This window comes from Panthera onca, chromosome E1, assembly GCF_046562875.1.
Source record: "Panthera onca isolate mPanOnc1 chromosome E1, mPanOnc1 haplotype 2, whole genome shotgun sequence".
NCBI lineage: Eukaryota > Metazoa > Chordata > Mammalia > Carnivora > Felidae > Panthera > Panthera onca.
The window spans coordinates 40,921,979-40,942,924 of record NC_138352.1 but is presented as its reverse complement, the minus strand read 5'-3'; the positions used below and the strand labels follow the sequence as shown (position 1 = coordinate 40,942,924).

Genomic DNA, 20,946 nt, shown 5'->3' with positions numbered 1-20,946 from the left:
GACTTGTGAATTTGCGCCACCCAGTGGCTGAAGTTACTAACTTCGTCCTCTGAAAAAAGTGGGCATAAATAAATGTAAAACAAGCAAATGCAAGCAAATGTGAAGTCTGTACATATTACTGGCCTAAAGGGGGGAAAAAGCATTCTTAACAGTCACATTCTGTCCTATTTTAAATCTATTTTCTAAAATTATTATGAAATAGGATGGAGAAGAATATGTTTAGAGGTATAGTGTCATGGTATCCACATAATAAGATGATTCCGAGAAGACTCTCCAAGGATTTATTCAGGTCACTACTTCTCCCTAATGTACCAGAAAAGAAGAGTAACAGTGCAGACTATACTATAAAGTCCTTATTGCTCCCTAGAAGAATCAAACATTCAACAGAAGAGACACTGAATTCATCCCCAGGTTTTCTCCTGCTTGCTTATAACCTTTCCCTTTTTTCATTTGGATTGTTAGCCCTTTTTTTTTTTTTTAAGATTTTATTTTTAAGTAATCTCTAAACTCAACGTGGGGCTTGAACTCACAACCCTGAGATTGAGTTGCATGCTCTACTGACTAAGCCAGTCAGGCACCCAAGTTAGTCATTTTTGAGTTATAGAAGTCTGTATTCTTGGCCATATTTTTGGACACTAATCCTTTGTGAAACATGTTATGATCAAAAGTGTATTTCTAAGATGTTATTCCTCAACATGCAGATTTACACATAAACAAACAACTGTCAGGCTCTGAAGCTCTGGAAATCCCATTTGGCTCCACGAATTTGTTTTGACTTTGCCTTCTATGACTGCATTTAAAAAGCTATTTGAGGGACGCCTGGGTGGCTCACTTAAGCATCTGCCTTCGGCTCAGGTCATGATCTTATGGTTCATGAGTTTGAGCCCCATTTGAGGCTCTCTGCTGTCAGCCTAGGGCCCACTTGGGATCCTCTTTCATCTGCCTCACCCCACCCCTGCCCCACTCAAAAATAAATAAACTTAAATAAAAATAAGTTAAAAAATAAAAAGCTATCTGACACACTTAAAACTCCCACAAAACTGAACATGTTTCTTAGAAGGATTTCAAGGACTCCCATCTTGAAGGACTCTGCTTTGCCAACGCATACATGACAAAATAAGGTAGCTGGGTTGTCAGAATGTTCCCACCCTATTCAATTCTTTATGGCTGGAAGAGAAAAAAAGCAGGTCTCACAAAGCTACTACTACCTGTCATTGTCTTATTCTGAAATTAAAACAGCTAAGTAATGCACAGGTTCAATTTCAGAATGATTTATTTAGATATTTTTTTCCTAGACATTTGTAAGGACTCCATAGTGTTGAAAAGAATTGCAACATGCAGCAGCAATAGCTAAACTCTTTGGTCTATTTTCCACTAAAAAGCACAGAGCTCTCCAGGGTAAACCATAAAGTATCTTTGCCCAACATTTTTATTTGCCTAAGCACAGGGAAGATGGACTTTTGACAGAACATAGTCCATGTGCCAGAGTAACATCACATTAGGGAAGCGTGGCCTCCTTTTCTGTGTTGTCACTGTTTACCCTTTCAGCTTCCTTCTTCCCACCTAGATAGGAAATGATTTCCCATATCTATACTTTCAATGAAAGTCTTTGTCTCCTACCCACTTATTCTTCCTGGGGGATTAAGGATTAAAAGGATACCTCTTATCCTCTAACTGCAGATAGTAGCAATAGCTAACATTTCCTCCACATCCATCCTACACCTCTACTACATAAGAATAAAGGCTCTGTCTTCTGCTAAAGTAATGTTAGGAAAACAAGTAGGTTAAGGAGCACATTGCTGGCCTAAACTACCACAAGAGCCTCTATTTCCCCATGGTTGCTCTCTTGCCTCTCTTTAATCTGCACGCGGTTCTCCACCCTGTAGCCAGAATGAGCTTTTCAACATGCTAATTTGATCGTGTTACTCTTCTGCTAAAAACTATCCAGTGACTTCCCACTGCTATCAGGACAAAGCCCAAAATCCTTAAGGAGACAGCTAAGGCCCTAAATAGTCTAGCCTGTCTTCCTCTCCAGCCTCATCTCCCGGCATTGTTCCCCATACTCTAGCTTTGGCCACAGTGGCCTGGCTTCCTTCCTGCTTGTCTCAGAGACTATGATGTTCTCTGTGCCTCATACACTGTTTCCACTCCCTTAGCCTCCGCCTTCCCCTTCCTTCACTACTGTTTGCCTATTTAACTCCTACTCATCTTTCAGATATTGGCTTAACAGCCACCTACTTCATAGAGCCCTCCTTGACCTCCCAAACTCCATTAGGTTTATGGTGTAAATTTCCTCCGTGGTATTCATCTGTTTGTAATTGTTTTCCTGTGGCATTTGATGGGAGCCTCTCTCATAGGTGAGCTACACTAAGAACAGGGGACCATGCCTGTTTAACTTACATCATGTCCCTAGTTCTGCAGCTGTGTCAAGATTCTAAAGGAATTTTCTCATATTTTCTGCTTTTAATTTTTATATTTTTATTTAAATATTTAATCCATTTGGAGTTTATCTTGATGTGAGGTACACACTGGCATTTATTTTTTCCAGATTGTTATCCAATTGTCTGCACCATTTATTCAGTAGCATACCTTTATTATATATTAAATTTCTATATTTATTTTGGTATACTTCTATACATTTTATTCTGTTACATCTGTCTTTCCATATGCTTGTATAACTGGTACCTTTTTTTTCCCAAAGAGAATTTTTTTAACCTTTATCTTTGGCTTCTCTGTAATATTTGGCACTGTTGAATTCATTTTCTTTGATGCACTTTAGTGCTATATTCCTAGATTACTGAGTAGGTAAATAAACGTGTACTTAGGGAACTAACAAGTCAGGGGCAGCAAAATAATAGTAAAGAATATATAAGCAGAGAGGTCACCAAAGGAAAAAATTAGAACTTTGTTGGACTCCCCTTACACATACTTTATATCTTACAATATTTTTATTTTAAAGATTAAAAAAATTTTTCAAATAAACTCTATTCCCAAAGTGGGGTTCCAACTTACAACCCCAAGATCAAGAATTGCATGCTTGGGGTGCCTGGGTGGTTTAGTCAGTTGAGTGTCTTATTCTCGATTTTGGCACAGGTCACAATCCCAGGGTAATCGGATCAAGCCCCACATCAGGCTCCATGCTAAGCATGGAGCCTGCTTGGGGTTCTCTCTCACTCTCCCTCTGACTCTCTCCCCTGCTCGTGGGCTCTCTTGCTCTCTAAAAATTAAAAATAAAAAATAAATAAAAAATAAAAAATAAAAAAATAAAAGAATCGCATGCTCTACCAACTGAGCCAGGCAGGCACCCCAATATTTTTATTTAAAATTAAATGAGAAGCACCATGTTTTCAGTTTTTAGGGCCTACAGGGTCTGAATAATGCTCTGCTGACTACCCCCAACCTCCCATCTTTATTGCCACTTCTCTTACATCTACTTCTCCCTTTCTGGATCGTGGGCTCTTCCTCTGTGTCTTACCTGTTGTCATCCAAATTTCTGTTCTTTACCCATAGTTTCTCTTTTTTCTATTCAATGAACTCAGGCAATCTCATCCTCTCCCGTGGCTTCAAAATTTCCAGCAATTTGTGCTAACTCCCTAATCTGTGTATCTGACCCAGACTTCTCCTTTAGCTTTTGAATCTGCCTAGTGAAGGTCACCTGTACATCCTACAGACACCTCAAACTCAACATATCCAGAACAAAGCCTGCCCTTTCCCCTTCAGGTCTGCTCTTTGCCTGATGGTCCCTTTCTTGGTAAACAGCACCATCATCCATCTAGTCAACCATGCTGGACATTTGAAAATTATCTTTAATTCTATTACTTCTCACTTTTCTCCCCTAATCCATTAATTGCTTCTTAAACACTTTAAGTCCATTCCATTTCTTCTTCTTCATCCCCATTCTAATGGAGCTAGTTCAAGCCCTCATCATCCCTTACTTGGACTGCTAAAACCCCTGGCCTTTCATTTTGTTACTTTTCAGTCCACATCACTGCCAGAGAGATTCAGGTCTAAAACCCAGATGAGTGATAACGTTATTTCCCAATTCAAAATGCTTCACTGGCTTTCCATGGTCTCTGAGTAAAGTACAAAGCCTGCTACAGTCTGACCTCTGTCTACCCATATAACATCAAGTACAGTGGCCCTCCTTCTTGCTCTCTGTACTCCAGTCATATAGACCAAACTGGCCACCCTATTTGAATAGGGTGTGGCCTTTGAATAATTCCTTCTACTTGGAATTTCCTTCCCACTCTTCTCCAAGACTTAACTCACCACTTCCCAGAGACTTACACCTTAATTCTCCCTATAATTGGTGAGTCCCTCCTTGGAGCCCTTAGTGTACCTAGCACATCTCTGTTACAGCATGTATTATGTCGCAATTATTTTTATGTATATCTGTCTCCCCAACTGGACAATGAGCATCTTTTTGAGAGCAGAGACCATTTTATTAGTCCTGGCGCAGTCCTTGGCCTAGAATAGGGCTAAATAATATTTACAAAGTAGAGAAATGAACACATAAGAATGTTCTAGAAGTTTCAAATAAAAAGATATGTTCTGTAGGTTGACTTGTAGAAGACTAGCAGACTGTCAGAAGGCCTCTCAGGCTGCTTTATAGGCTTAGAAACCCAACTTTTCCACACACAGAGAATGGTCCCAATATTTAGCAGCAGGTTTACCCTAACCAAGCTCATATGTAAATTTATCAATTACAACTAGCAATATGATTGTCATATGTACAAAAATACTATCCTCTGTATAACTGGCATATCCTGAACCTGAAGGTAAGCCTGTATGGGAAGCTGCATTTATTCATGTATAATTGTTTGCACTCTCAATGGGAGAGAAAAAAATCTTATTCTTGAGTGGCAGAAAAAAAATCTTACTCTTTTATATACTATATATATATATATATATATATATATATATATATATGTTTTAATATATAAACAGGTGTCTATCTGGCAGATCTGTAGTATTAGAACTTCATTGGGGGAAGAAGCAATTAGGGAAAAAAGTGTTAAGAAGGCTCTTTCGGGCTGAAAATAATGATAAAAATCTTGAGAAACACTAGTTTAGCCCCTATACTAATTCTTTCTTAAGGAATCAGAACTAGCGGGTTAAGTTCTAAATTTCAAATATTTGTTGGCATTAGGCTGGTATAATATCTCTACAATATAGCAGCCTGTAACAGGGTGATTATGCATAAAATTCATTGGCCAAGACTCTTTTCCTTGAATGGACACTCAGAAAGTCAGCCTCCATAGGCTTCAACTCTTCCATTACTAACTAACCCCTCCCTCCTTCAGGAGGATTCATTCTCCCTTTGGATATGCTATATGTACTCGGTATTTCTCAGGAGCCAGTCCACTTCTCAAAAATCTTTACATATCTTGGTTGGGATCCATCACCTTACCTTCTGAGGTTGTAAAAAGTAGTGCTTACAAGTTGGAGGTAGAAGTTTGAATCTCTACTATGCTGCCTGCTTCCACTCTCTGAACATCAGTTTCTGCATCAGTAAAATGGAAGTAACAACACCTCTCTTAATGGGCTTTTAAGAACTAAAACGAGAAAATATATATAGAAAGACTTGAGCAATAGCTATTTTTAGTACCAAATTGGGAGAACCTTGCTGTTTCATTTTGAAAGTGTGTGTGTGTGTGTGTGTGTGTGTGTGTGTGCGTGATTAAACAGTAGAGTCATGGAAAACTATTGTCCTTGGCATGATTATAGATTCTAGAAAATTAATAAAGTGAGGAGACAAACACTAAAAAATGTGTTTTGCTATGTAAAAACAACCAATTAGTCATTTATGGAAACAGCTTAACAATTAAGGCCTAATTATCATGCAGCACAATAACAAATACATATATCATTAAATACGCATCAGATTAACCTCATTGTAAATTTTACTTGATTATAATAGTAAAGTACTCATTCTGTACTCTAAGGAAGAGTCTTATAGTTAATTGCTCATAATGCATAAGTCTGTTCACTATTTACATTAAGTAATGGGACATAGCTCAAGTTTGTTCTGCATTAGAGCTAAAGCTGGATTATCCATTCTCGATTGCAACTATGTATTGGTTCTGTGACCTGTGAGATAATTTACACCCTCTTTATTGTAAACAGTAAGGTGCTAAAGAAGCAAGCAGCAAATGAAATTCTATTTAATTGTTTGGTGCTCTGGAAACCTACAGGTTTCTAGTAGGTAGATATGATTCAAATAATGAAAAAATTCTAATGTTGAGCACTGGCCAACCTAGCCTAGTTCAACTTCTAAACAAGCCCCAGGGTCATCCTATGGAGCACTTCTAGAATTAGAATTACAATTATAATTTATTTGACTCCCATCATGAACTAGGTATTTTACTTTTAGATTTTAATTTTTATTTATTTGGTAAAAATATAGCTATTCATTTTATTGTTTGGTAATATTTTCATTTTTAAGTCATTTTGACAGCAGTATGTTTAAAAAATTAAAGCACATATTTCATGAAAAAATGAATGCATTTTTGTTATTCAGTATTGTTGACATTCCATGTTTAACTTAAAATGTTTGTGAACATTTACCATCCATCCACCAATGGCACCAAAGTGATAACACTGATAATATAGATAGCAGAGAACACAAATCTGCTTAAGAAGCTTCCCCATTTCAGAACTTATTATTTTAGGACGGTGACCAAAGACAATGATTTAACACTTGTATTTACAAAGGTCAATTTGCCTATCACTTTAGTGACATGACTTTTCTTTTAGATTAAATAACTCTTCTTCATGAATACTACTTTTGCTTGTTATGACTTCATATTTTCTTGTGTATGTACACAGAATGAACTGATAGGTATTAATGCATTAGCAAAAAGGCATTTGCTTGGTGATGTCACTTTTATGTCAATATCGTCACTTCCTCGAAATAGGAACCAGTGAATTTTAACACTGATTCCATTTTTCATCCAATTCATGGAAGAAAAGAAAGCTTTCACAAGTTAATTCTCTCAAAAGTGACATTACTGGAAGACATATCAGTTGATTCAGTAGTTAAAATGAAGTTAAAATGATTTGTTTTGTGCTGATAACATAAATACAGATTTTGGTACTTCAGAGCATCATAGTTAAAAAAATGTTCTTTTTTTTTGGCTTCTAAAATCCAGCAGATTTTTATTTTTATTTTAATTATTTTATTCTATTTTTTAAATTTACATCCAAATTAGTTAGTGTATAGTGCAACAACAATTTCAGGAGTAGATTCCTTAATGCCCCTTACCCATTTAGCACATCCCCCCCCCCAAAACCCCTCCAGTAACCCTCTGTGTTTTCCATATTTAAGAGTCTCTTATGTGTTGTCCCTCTCCTTGTTTCTATATTATTTTTGTTTCCCTTCCCTTATGTTCATCTGTTTTGTCTCTTAAAGTCCTCATATGAGTGAAGTCATATGATTTTTGTCTTTCTCTGACTAATTTCACTTAGCATAATACCCTCCAGTTCCGTCCACATAGTTGCAAATGGCAAGACTTCATTCTTTTTGATTGCTGAGTAATATTCCATTGTATATATATACCACGTCTTCTTCATTCATCCATCGATGGACATTTGGGCTCTTTCCATACTGTGGCTATTGTTGATAGTGCTGCTATAAACACTGGGGTGCATGTACCCCTTCGAAACAGCACACCTGTATCCCCTGGATAAATGCCTAGTAGTGCAATTGCTGGGTCATAGGGTAGTTCTATTTTTAGTTTTTTGAGGAACCTCCATACTGTTTTCCAGAGTGGCTGCACCAGCTTGCATTCCCATTTATTTTTTTATTTTTAAGTAATCTCTACACCCAACATGAGGCCTGAACTCATAACCTTGGGATCAAGAGTTGCACACTCTACCAACTGAGCCAGCCCCTGAACTAGGTATTTTATACATATAGCCATATTCTTACAAAACTCTTATGGATTAGGTACTATAATTTTCATTTTATACGTGAGAAAAAAAAGCACATAAAGACAAGAGCTTGCTTAAATACTTGAAGGTGGTAAAGGGTAGTAGTTAAATTTGGTAGTTAAAATTTTTCTGATAAACAGAAGTCACTCAGCACCAATATATTCCTAGTTCACCTTTTTGGATTCTACCCGAAGCCTGGTGACTAATGAGACAGATACTTTGCACTTTGCATAGATCAAAAAGAAGTCAGTGTGATGAGGAAGAGGCAGAAGAGGTGGGAAGCAAAAGCCCAGATTCATGAACACTTTGCTTAATGGCCATGGCATTATGAAAATCCTGATTATCTGCTAACTCTTCAGTTTTAAGTTACATTTGGACTGTTTATTAGTTACATTTGGCCAGGTCTGGTTTTCATTCTGGCTGTGCTACCCACTGACTAAACGACTTTGGGCAAGCGTTTTTTGTTTTGTTTTGTTCTACTTTTCTGAGCCTTATTTTTCCTTATCTGTAAAGTAGGATGCAGTAGGCCCCTGTAGGAAAATTTTTTTTCCTTCTTGTTCATCTCTGAGATCTTTAGGACCCTCTTACTTATGCAGAAGCATCCTGACAGGCCACCATGTGGAGAAAGGGCTACACAGACCTTACATTTCTATAAACAGATTAGCAGAAGTGCTTCAACCTTTCCTCTAACAGGCTGGTCATAATTGGGGTGGATCAAGTTATAAATTTTTTTTTAACGTTTTTATTTATTTTTGAGACAGAGAGCCAGAGCATGAACGGGGGAGGGGCAGACAGAGAGGGAGACACAGAATCGGAAGCAGGCTCCAGGCTCTGAGCCATCAGCCCAGAGCCCGACACGGGGTTCGAACTCACGGACCATGAGATTGTGACCTGAGCTGAAGTCGGATGCTTAACCGACTGAGCCACCCAGGCTCCCCTTATTTTTTTTTTTTTTATAAAAAAATTTTTTTAACGTTTTTATTTATTTTTGAGACAGAGAGAGACAGAGCATGAACGGGGGAGGGGCAGAGAAAGAGGGAGACACAGAATCGGATGCAGGCTCCAGGCTCTGAGCCATCAGCCCAGAGCCCAGGGGTGGATCAAGTTAAATAAGCAGTCTAGGAACCTTCTGGAAAGAAAAGAATTGATCCCTTAACTCCTTTGACTAGGGTGGTCACAGAAAGAGAAAGATAAGGAGGGAGGAGTAAGGATGGGCAGGAAGGAGGAAAGCAATGCTGCTGAATGCAAGAAGCAGCAGCAGAGGCTGAGGAGGCTGGAACCAGTCCTGAGCTGGGCCACAGAGGAGTCTGCGCTTCTGTGAAAGTAACTCAGCATGTGAACTCAAAGAGCTGAGAGCTAAGAACTGTAATTTTTGAGGTTTATGCCTTCTGTGGGGTGAAACCCTCTCTACTAAGTATGTCATGGAAGATTCCTTGCCTTGAAGAGCTCCTGTAACTGGCAAAGGACTTTGCCCCAGGACCTAAATCTCTGGCTAACTTACATTTACTGGGTATACCTTAGAGTTTAAAGGGTAGGAAGTTGAAACCCACAAGAAGGCATAGACTTTTAGATTTTCTGTTTTTATCTACTTGTATACCAAACTGCAAAGAACCACCTCAGTTACAGGAAAAATAAGTATTAGATGAGATAAAGTTTATAAAGACTTTCAGCATTCAGGACAAGTGAGTAACTAGAAATGGTACAGAATCATTTCCATACAGAGGGAAGCTCAGAACCTGCACTTGATTTGAATTACACCAGCTTAACAGTTGAAGAGGAGCTGCTGAGATATTGTGGACTTGGTCAATGGCACCTACCTCATAGACAGACCCTGGCAGTAGGATACAATTTTCCCTCTTGGATTTCAAGTTCCAAAGCCAACCTCCTCCATTAAGAATGGAGGGGCTTCAGGGCACCTGGGTGGCTCAGTCAGTTGAGCGTCTGACTTTGGCTCAGGTCATGATCTCACAGTTTGTGAGTTCAAGCCCCACGTCGGGCTCTGTGCTGACAGCTTAGAGCCTGGAGCCTGCCTCAGATTCTGTGTCTCCCTCTCTCTCTGCCCCTCTCCTGCTCATGCTCTGTCTCTCTCTCAAAAATAAATAAACATTAAAAAAAATTTAAGAATGGAAGGGCTTCGAAGATGTGACATCGATCTGTCCTAAAGTTCAACCTTCAAAAATATTACTTCAACATAAACTGATCTTGGATATTATTAATGTAAATTTCTGTCTTATGAAGTTTTTTTCAGGTTCCTTTACAGACATATTTAGTGAGGGAAGAAAAGGCTGTAACCAGTTGAATACAAGGTGCTCTAGAAACATGTTCAGAAGGCTACCCTATGGGGCACCTGGGTGACTCAGTTGTCTAAGTATCTGACTTTGGCTCAGATCATGATCTCACAGTTTATGAGTTCAAGCCCCGAGTCAGGCTCTAGGCTGACAGCTCAGAGCCTGGAGCCTGCCTCAGATTCTGTGTCTCCCTCTCTCTCTCTGCCCCTCTCTCACTCATGGTGTGTCTCTCAAAATAAATAAAAGCATTTTAAAAAGTAAAAGAAGAAGGAGGAGGAGGAGAAGGCGGCTACTTAACCCAGAGTTTGGGGGCAGGGAGGGGGGTCAGGAAAGATGTTCCTGAGGAAGCGATGTCTAGGTTGAGGTGGAAGAACCAGGCAAAGGAAGCCTGGAAGTATCAGAGTGCATACGGAGAAATGGAGGTATTTCTGTTGGGCTGGGAAATGAAGAATAGGATGGGGTGGTGCTGACAAAGAGATAGGAAGATTCTAGACCCTGAAGGTCTTTCTACAAACAGTGGCTATATAACTTATTGTACAAACTGAGATGCTTCTGAGAGTGAAATGGGACAATATTACTAATTATAAGAGGACAAAAACAAATCAGAACTGACCTGAGCAAATTGGGACTTATGGTCACCCCTTTTTTTTTTTTAAAACTTTTATTGTGTGTGTGTGTGTGAGAGAGAGAGAGACAGAGAGAGACAGAGAGAGAGAGAGAGACAGAGCGAGAGCGAGCGCTGGGGAGAGGCAGAGGGAGAGAGAAGAGAATCTTAAGCAGACTCAACACTCAGCGAGGCAGGGCTCGATCCGATGACCCTGGGATCATGACCTGAGCAAAAATCAAGAGTCCCATGCTCAACCAACCGAGCCACCCTAGCATCACAGGTCACCTTACTTTTAAGTCATGTTCAGGTGCTTGGACCTGCAGTGAAAGCAGGTATCTTCTTCTCTTCTTATATATAAAGGCACTGAAGTTACAAAGAAGAAAAGACAATGTCTGTCCTCAAGCTCTGTCTAAAGAAGACACACATGTAAAGAAATAATTTTAATACGGTTATACAACTTTAGTTCTAGCCTCTCCTCTGAGCTCTAAATTTACATATATCATTTCCACTGAGATTGCAAAACACAAATCCAAAACAGAACTTTTAATTTTTCTTCCCACAGCTGGTCTTTCACTTCCCTTCAGCTGGTCTTAAAATTGATGCCACTATCCACTACATTGCTGAAGGCAAAACCCCAGAAAAGCATTGCCTTAATCAGTGTTATCCTTCTCTCACTGGGCATTTTAAAAATTCCTCCACATCTTTCTTAAGCACAATAACTAAATTGGGACTTGGAATTCTAATGAGACCCTAACATCAATTGAAGCAGAGGATGATTTTCAGGTGTTTGAATGCTACGTTTTTAACAAATAGATCCCAGGATTATGTGGGGGATTGTTTTTTCCACAATAGTACAACACTGATGACTCATATTCGACAATCATGACGTCCAGATCTGGATATATGCCCAAGCCAGTCTCAAAAACCTTCAGTTTAGGCGAGAAAGACATGAAGATAAGGCCTGAAGTGACTGACCCTATCTCATCTTTGTAAAGATGTGAGTGGTTGCAGAGGTGTAAAGGCATAGGTGAAACACCAATGTTGATAAACCATCTGTTGAACGATTGCTGTGTAAAAGGAAAATTTATGTTTTAAAGAGTAATTTTAAGGTTTCCACCATCTATTCTCCACACAGCTGCCAGAGTGATCCTTTCAAAACAAATCTCATTACCTCCCACACCACACATCATAGAGTCTTTCATGAGCCATCTCTGCAAAGAAACTGCTCTAAAATAAATAAAATCCAAATGCACACTCCTTGGCAAAATAAGTTTTCTGAATTGTTAAACCCTAAATAAAAGTTTCCTTCAGTCAAAAAAAAAACCACAAAAATCCGATTACTCTTTTCCTCTTAACCCTTCCATGATACTCTACCACATCCTTCCAAAATCCAAAGTCCAACCATGGCTTATGAGATGATGCATGATCTGGTTTCTGCCTTTTCCCAACTTATTTCCCTAATTTGCTGTGCTGCAGCCACATCGGTCTCCTTGCTTCTTCTCCAACAAGTCAAGCAAGTCCCTATCTCAGAGCCACTGCAATTTGCTGCTTCTCTTCTAGAATAGTTTCCCTCTGGAAACCCACGTGCTGCCTTCCTTGTTTAATGATTAGATTTCTGCTTATGTGCTCTTTCAATTAAGAGGCCTTCCTTGTCTACCTCATCTAAAAGGCCATGCCCACATCATTCTTATCCCTTCATTCTGATTTATTTTTCCTCATAAACTTGACACATTACTGGACATTATCTATTATCTAGTAATACGTGTACTGTTTTGTCAATCTCTCCCACTATTATGAGGCAGAACTGTTTTGTTCACTGCTGAATTCTCAGCACCTATAACAGTGTCTGCTCACTAAACATTTGTTGAATAAACGACTGAATAGATTTTCTGATTTACATCAAATGTAAAACTACATTATAATGTATCTACTGGCATGATGCATAGGAAAATGTCTGGAAGACTATAACCAAAATGTTAACTGCTTATTTAACACCAGTAGAAGCTGGTTTTCACATTACGTTCGCTTGTGTGAATTTTCTGATTATTTTTCAGAATGAATTTGTAGTATTCATATACTGAAAGATGAATAAGGAGGCTACACCGGCAGAAAATGCAAATGAATTCAAAGAGAGGTTGGGCATTTTTATGAAACAGACTTCTAAACAGATGTAACCGCATAACGGTGAAATTAACCACGGCTTGAATCCCCTTCCCAACACTTCCTAGCCCCGTGATCCCAAGTTATTTATAAGCCAGTCTCCACGTCTTCACCTGGAAAATGGGGATAATAATAGTGCCTACCTCACAAGGTTGAAGATTAAAATGACACCATGGATGTAAGCGCCTTTGTACAATGCCTGGCATGCAATAAACACTCGACAAATGGTAGCTATTATAATAATTAGTAGTAGTAAAAAGAGATGTTGGAACGTACCTAGCCCTCAAGATTGACATCAGAGTGGACCACCACATCCTCTCATCATTGCGCCTCTATCTGGGCCCCTGAAGCCCAAAGAGGGGATGGTTCTTTCCAAAGAAGAGAATTTCGACGTTCCAGAAGCATCTGAATAAAACGTACCCTGTTTACCCTTACACTATTCAGTCACTCTGGTTAATCCACGAGCAGCACTGCAAAACCCGACTGGCCCCAGTTTCCTTCGCTGCAACAGGGGCGGGGGGTGGGAATGTTAGAAACACAAAAGCAGGACGGTACCGGCCCGCTCCACCTCACCGCACTCTGGCGCGGATCGAACGGCGCCACGCACCGGTAAGCCTCTGGCGACCCGCAACGCGCCACACGCAAAAGTGACTGCTGCCCGGACTCAAGTCAGGCAAGCTACTCAGTCAGCCCTACCCCCCTCCGGGCCTCTGCCAGAGGACCACGGCGGGCGCGCGGCGAGGCCTGGGCGCGGGCCGAGGGGGCGGCGGGGGCGGCGGCGGCGGCGGCGGCGGCAACGGCGACGGCGACGGCGGGGCAGCGAAGGCAGGGAAAGGGCGGCGGCGGCGCGCTCGCGCCTGTGCCGCTCGGGAACGAGCACGCACGCCCGGGGGCGCGCGCGGCAGGCGGCTCCGCGGCGCGGAAGAAAGGGACGCGACGAGGTGAGGCACGAGGCACTGTGGGGTAGGTGGCGACGGGGCGCGAGCTCTCTGGCGGCCGAGGGGGTGACGGGGGCCGCGAGTTGCGGCGGGGGAGGGGTCGGGCGTTGAGCCCTGGCGGCTTGGGGGACGAGGCGGGCGGATGGTGTGGGGAGGTGTGGGGCTACGCCGCGCTTGCGGGAGGGCGGCGCGGGCCCGGCCTGACCCCTCGGCCCCGCCTGGCGGCGAGTCTGGCGCGCCCCGCCCCCTGGGCGGCCCTGGGCGGCAGTGAGCGGCTTAGAGCTTCGGGATTCCTGTCTGTACAGTGGCGCGCCTAATTACGCTAGCAACAGCAGCTCTGGGCCATGCACCTGACCGACGTTACTTTTCCAATCTGCAAGTGGGCCTCGCACACTAGGTAGGAGCTGAGGCCGACTGAGGCTCAGGTGAAATGACTTGCCCAAGATCACACAGTTCAATAAGGAACGAAGCGAGGAACTCATCCTTGTTTGCAAAATTCCAAAGATTGCACCTATCCTCCGCGCCACACAGAACGCCGTTCTTCACAGTGCCTGCCTTCCTTCTCCCAGTGACTTTGAATTTGGCAGATGTTAATTTGGAGCCACCACCCATCCTTTCATGGATGTTGGTGTCAGAAATATCTCTTGTGAGAAGAAAGGAGGGGCAAAAAGAAAATTACGCTTATTGCGATATTGCGATTGTGATGTGGAGTGTTTATACATCCTTTATTTGATCATTTCTGTTAACCTCTGTTGAAATGTCCCTTTTGTTCACAATCTTTAAGACATTGTGCAGGTAGTAGTCTCAGAGCTTCCTTCTTTAAAAAAGCAGCATGCCTGAGAAGGTTGGGAGGATTCAAAGATAATCCACATACAGTGGTACAACGGTACCTGGCACATAAGAAAAGTTCAGTAAATGTTGGCCATTATTTTATTACTGAGTACATAATACCTCTTGCTAAAGCCATTTTTCTTCAGAGACTAACTCCCTGGGACTAGAGCAGGCAGAGAACCATCCTATCCCAGCCCATTTCAGAAAAGACAAGTTGTTGCTAGCCAATGCTATCTGAATGTCATATGACTTAATGATTAATTATACCTTAAGCTCAGAATACCAGGTTAAAGAAGTCACTCCAAGAGAACTACAGATGAACATTTAGTTAAAACTAACATTTGTCCATTACATTTTCTTTATTCTTTCTCTGTGTTTGCACTTCAAAGCATGCAGATGTGTATTGGATAGTAGTCCCTGCTTTCATTTAGTCTAGAAATGGAAAAAATATGCATCCAGAAGTAATCCTCACAAAGTAGAATGAAAAATGTCAGAAAGGAGATAGCTAAGGAGCTATGTGACTATAGAAGAAAGATGGATATTTTCTTGGCTTAGTGTGAAATATGATTTCATTTCTACCTTCAAGAAAATACTTTGTACATTGTACAAACATTAAGTACTTGTTCAAAGAGTAACTAAGTGAACAAATGTATGTTGTAATAGACAGGGTTCCTTGGTTTCTACTAAAAAGAAACTCATTCATATTAAACTATTATTAGAAAGGTAGAGAAATGAGAAGAAAAACTAAACAGTTGGGCCACCCTTGGGGATGGGGATCTCAACAGCCAGAGCTCATGGACCAAATTCTTTGATTAGTGAATGACTGGGCTCCAACTGCCTTCTTCCTTCCATGTCTTACTGAAGATTCAGATTTCCATAAGATAGCTGGTTGCTTTAGCTGTGGGGATGAAGTATAGAGTATTGTGATTGGGAAACTGACTCATCCACATTTCATATCATTCTAGTGGGGTTACCAAAGCAAAGAGTGTTAAGGAGAGAAGTAATACTGGGTAGAGAAAAACAGTAGTTGTGTATTAGAGATATATAACCTTTATAAAGGGCTTACTGTGGATAATGTACCAGGTACCATGGTACATTATTTATATGGATTTTGGTATTTAATCCTCATGATAACTCTAGGAAGTAGATACTGTTTATCATACCCACTTTACAGACGAGGAAATAGGCTTATAGAGGTAAAATAATTTGCTTATCATTACAAAGCTAGGATGTGGCAGAATTGAGTACATTGCATCATCTTCTCTGTATCTTATTTCTTTGAATTATTTCCTGATTGGTGTGCTACTTTTTATGTTCATAGGAGGGCATCAAGCTTTGGTGTATGTTTTGGCCAGTTCTGACTTCTTTTTAAAGGAGCACTGCATTGAGGAAGATCAAAGCAAGATTGTTTGCAAATTAGAGAATGGACCGTTTGGGTTCCTTCAGCAGTAAGTATAGTGGGAACAAGTCCCAGGCGAATATTAACAGCAAATTGAAGTAGAATTGATCAAAGAAGAAAAATAAGCACTTTGAAGTTAAACAAAGCCCTGAGAATCTGATCCTAAAGGAATAACGGTATAAAATCAGAATAAAATTAACAATATTTAGGGGCACCTGGGAGGTTCAGTCGGTTAATGTCTGACTCTTTGTTTTGGCTCAGGTCATGATCTCACAGTTTGTGGAATCAAGCCCTGAATCAGGTTCTGTGCTGACAGAGTGGAGCCTACTTGGGATTCTCTCTCCCTCTCTCTCTGTCCCTCCCCCATTCGCTCTATCAAAATAAATAAGTAAACTTAAAAAAGTTAACAATACTTATTGGATTGTCCACGAAACAAATAACATAAACATATCACTCTAGGTCTCATAAGAAAACTGTGCTCCGGCATAGTATGATTAACCTGCAATTAGACTTAAGAAAGCAGTTGGATTACTCTTTAGAACAATAACATATTTCAGATGCCTTGATAAGAAACAATGTCAGTGCAGGGCGCCTGGGTGACTCAGTCAGTTGAGCGACCTACTTTGGCTCAGGTGTGAGCCAAAGCTCACATAGCTCGTGAGTTCGAGCCCCGCGTTGGGCTCTGTGACAGCTCAGAGCCTGGAGCCTGCTTCAGATTCTGTCTCCTCTCTCTGCCCCTCCCCTGCTTGCTGTCTCTCTCTCTTTCTCTCTCTCTCTCAAAAATAAATAAAAACATTAAAAAGAAAAAAAAAAAGAACATCAGTGGTAGGATAAAAGACATGCTCCTCTCCCCCCTTCTCTTTTAAAAAGGTGGAACTTGTGTTCTAAGAGTGAACCACTGTAGTAATAATGCAGAGAATTATGGTATATGTGTAAAATAAATTCAGGCAGCTACAGCTATGGAGAAGAAAATACACTGTCTTTTCTTTGTTTCTGATAAGAGAAATCGGAATTCTCTTGTTAGGTATTAGTAGTGTCCCAATGAGAAGAAATAAAAAGGCACTTTTGGGTGTTGTTTCCTCTTCAGCAGTTTCTTTTTCTTTTTCTTTTTTTTAACATTTATTCATTTTTGAGAGACGGAGCGTGAGTGGGGGAGGGGCAGGGAGAGAGGGAGACACAGAATCTGAAGCAGGCTCCAGGCTCCGAGCTGTCAGCACAGAGCCTGATGGAGGGCTCGAACCCACGGACCATGAGATCATGACCTTGAGTCAGAGGCCCAACTGACTGAGCCACCCAGGCTCCCCTCTTTTTTTTTTTTTTAATGTTTATCTAGTTTTGAGAGAGAGGGGGGGAATCCCAAACAGGCTCCACACTGTCAGCGCAGAGCCTGATGGGGGTGCTCAATCCCACGAACTGTGAGATCATGACCTGAGCCAAAATCAGGTGATGCTTAACCAACCGAGCTACCCAGGAGCCCCTCAGCAATTTCTTTTCTTTTCTTTTCTTTTCTTTTCTTTTCTTTTCTTTTCTTTTCTTTTCTCTTTTCTTTTCTTTTATTATTTTTATTTTTAAATATATGAAATTTATTGTCAAATTGGTTTCCATACAACACCAAGTGCTCATCCCAAACATGCCCTCTTCAATACCCATCACCCACCCTCCCCTCTCTCCCACCCCCCATCAACCCTCAGTTTGTTCTCATTTTTTAAGAGTCTCTTATGCTTTGGCTCTCTCCCACTCTAACCTCTCTCTTTTTTTTTTCTTCCCCTCCCCCATGGGTTCCTGTTAAGTTTCTCAGGATCCACATAAGAGTGAAAACATATGGTATCTGTCTTTCTCTGTATGGCTTATTTCACTCAGCATAACACTCTCCAGTTCTGTCCACGTTGCTACAAAGGGCCATATTTCATTCTTTCTCATTGCCACGTAGTATTCCATTGTGTATATAAACCACAATTTCTTTATCCATTCATCAGTTGATGGACATTTAGGCTGTTTCCATAATTTGGCTAATGTTGAAAGTGCTGCTATAAACATTGGGGTACAAGTGCCCCTATGCATCAGTACTCCTGTATCCCTTGGGTAAATTCCTAGCAGTGCTACTGCTGGGTCATAGGGTAGGTCTATTTTTAATTTTTTGAGGAACCTCCACACTGTTTTCCAGAGTGGCTGCACCAGTTCCTATTCCCACCAACAGTGCAAGAGGGTTCCTTTTTCTCCACATCCTCTCCAGCATCTATAGTCTCCTGATTTGTTCATTTTGGCCACTGACTGGCATGAGGTGATATCTGAGTGTGGTTTTGATTTGTATTTCCCTGATAAGGAGCGACGTTGAGCATCTTTTCATGTGCCATCCAGATGTCTTCTTTAGAGAAGTGTCTATTCATGTTTTCTGCCCATTTCTTCACTGGATTATTTGTTTTTCGGGTGTGGAGTTTGGTGAGCTCTTTATAGATTTTGGATACTAGCCCTTTGTCCGATATGTCATTAGCAACTATCTTTTCCCATTCCGTTGGTTGCCTTTTAGTTTTGTTGGTTGTTTCCTTTGCTGTGCAGAAGCTTTTTATCTTCATGAGGTCCCAACAGTTCATTTTTGCTTTTAATTCCCTTGCCTTTGGGGATGTGTCAAGTAAGAAATTGCTATGGCTGAAGTCAGAGAGGTCTTTTCCTGCTTTCTCCTCTAGGGTTTTGATGGTTTCCTCTCTCACATTCAGGTCCTTTATCCATTTTGAGTTTATTTTTGTGAATGGTGTGAGAAAGTGGTCTAGTTTCAACCTTCTGCATGTTGCTGTCCAGTTCTCCCAGCACCATTTGTTAAAGAGACTGTCTTTTTTCCATTGGATGTTCTTTCCTGCTTTGTCAAAGATTAGTTGGCCATACTTTTGTGGGACTAGTTCTGGGGTTTCTAATCTATTCCATTGGTCTATGTGTCTGTTTTTGTGCAAATACCATGTTGTCTTGATGATTACAGCTTTGTAGTAGAGGCTAATGCCTCCTGCTTTGGTCTTCTTTTTCAAAATTACTTTTGGCTGTTCGGGGCCTTTTGTGGTTCCATATGAATTTTAGGATTGCTTGTTCTAGCTTCGAGAAGAATGCCCTCAGCAATTTCTTAAAAAGCCTCTTATTTACTCTGTCATCATACTCCTATAAAATTAAGACAAAATGAAGTCTTCAAACACATCTAGTTCAAATCTCTCATTTTACATATGGAAAAAACCTGAATGAATTTTTCTAATGCTGGAAGTGTAAACAGAAACCACTCCTGTTTCCCTTTTTAAGATAATTTTTAGGGGCACCTGGGTGGTGTAATCAGTTAAGTGTCTGACTCCGGGTTTCAGCTCAGGTCATGATCTCAACAGTTTGTGAGGTCGAGCCCCTACTGGAAATTCTCTCTCCCTCTCTCTGCTGCTCCCCTGCTCATGTCCTCTGTCTCTCAAAATAAATAAACTTTAAAAAAATTAAAAAATATAAAATAAAATAATTTTGAAACTTTTTTCTGGAACTTTTTTTCTGGAAATAATTTCAAACGTACAGGAAAGTTAGAAGAATAAGAATCATACAAATAATCCCCATACACTTGTTAACTTCTTCCTCATTTGCACGTATTCTCTTTCTTTATAAGTATATAAATATGTATATTAAATCTAATATATATTTATATACTGTATTATATATTTATAGGTAGACATAGATACCCCATTTTTTCTTCAGAGTCATTTAAAGGTAAGGGACATAGATCATGTCCCTTTACCCCTAAGTACTTTATTGCTTATTTCCTAAGAATAGGGATATTCTGTTTTATAACTTCAGTAATCAACTTTAGTGAACTTAATATCAATAAAATACTTTTATCCAGTCTACCATCTGTTGTTCAGTTTTGTAAGCTTGACTCAACAATGTCTTTTATGGTGTTTTTTTTCATTCCAGTACAGGATATAGTCAGGGGTCAGGTCTAACATTAAGTTGCTATGTTTCTTTAGCCTTCTTTAAGTTGAAACATTTCCACAGCCTTTGTCTTTAGTCACATTGATACTTTTTTTTTGTTTAATGTTTATCTTACTTTTGAGAGAGAGGGAGACACAGAATCTGAAACAGTCTCCAGGTTCCAAGGTGTCAGCACAGAGACTGATGCAGGGTTCGAACCCATGAATCATGAGATCATGACCTGTGCTGAAGTCAGACACTCAACCGACTGAGCCACCCAGGTGCCCCCATGATGTTGATACTTTTGAAGAATACAGGCCCACCCTTCCTCCCTCCCCCTTTTTAAAATAGAGGTTTCTCATTTTGGGTTTGTTTGGGTCTTACTCTACCCCTCGTTGGTGATAATGGTTTTGAAGACCCAGTCATGGTGTTTGTTTTTCTCCACTGTATACTTTGTATTTTTCTCTTGCATATAATAAATAATCCATAGGAAGACACTTTCAGGCCGTAAGATATCTTGCTCCTCATCAAATTTCTCCTTAGATTTAACATCCATTATGATTTTTGCCTGATCCAATCTTTACTGTCATGGTTGCAAAATGATGTTTTTTCCCCCCAAATCCAGCACTCTCCAAATTTGCTAGTTAGCACTTATATAATCTGTTCATATAATTATATGTATTACAGATAATATATATAATGATATGCGTTTATAATTTTTTGATTATATAATCAAGACACCTCCCATCTCCCTTATTTATTTGACTTAAGTGTGGACACATGAATTCCTATTTTCAAGGGTTTATAATTCATTATTATACTTATTTTGGTTCCCAGATTGTCCCAATTTGACCACTGTGAGAGCTC

General features: G+C 40.3%; 2 protein-coding genes across 11 annotated transcripts in view; one reads left to right on the top strand and one right to left on the bottom strand.

The window, feature by feature from the left end:
• ACACA (acetyl-CoA carboxylase alpha) overlaps positions 1-13,781 on the bottom strand; it is a 276,865-nt gene extending 263,084 nt beyond the window's left edge. For 4 of the 5 annotated variants that reach the window (XM_060646608.3, XM_078437425.2, XM_081791233.1 and 1 more), the window contains exon 1: positions 13,264-13,781. In XM_060646608.3, coding sequence (XP_060502591.1) covers positions 13,264-13,301 — 38 coding nt within the window. In that variant the 5' untranslated portion in view covers positions 13,302-13,781. The remainder of the gene's footprint in view (positions 1-13,263) is intronic. The other variant, XM_078437427.2, reaches the window with a different exon arrangement.
• A 41-nt stretch (positions 13,782-13,822) lies between these two features.
• Positions 13,823-20,946, top strand: part of TADA2A (transcriptional adaptor 2A) — a 52,424-nt gene continuing 45,300 nt past the window's right edge. For 4 of the 6 annotated variants that reach the window (XM_078437432.1, XM_078437433.1, XM_078437431.1 and 1 more), the window contains exons 1-2: positions 13,823-13,928; positions 16,078-16,204. In XM_078437432.1, the coding sequence (XP_078293558.1) occupies positions 16,180-16,204 (25 nt within the window). In that variant the 5' untranslated portion in view covers positions 13,823-13,928; positions 16,078-16,179. Of the gene's footprint in view, positions 13,929-14,118; positions 14,323-16,077; positions 16,205-20,946 lie in introns of those variants that run through there. The other 2 variants (XM_078437430.2, XM_078437429.2) reach the window with 2 other exon arrangements.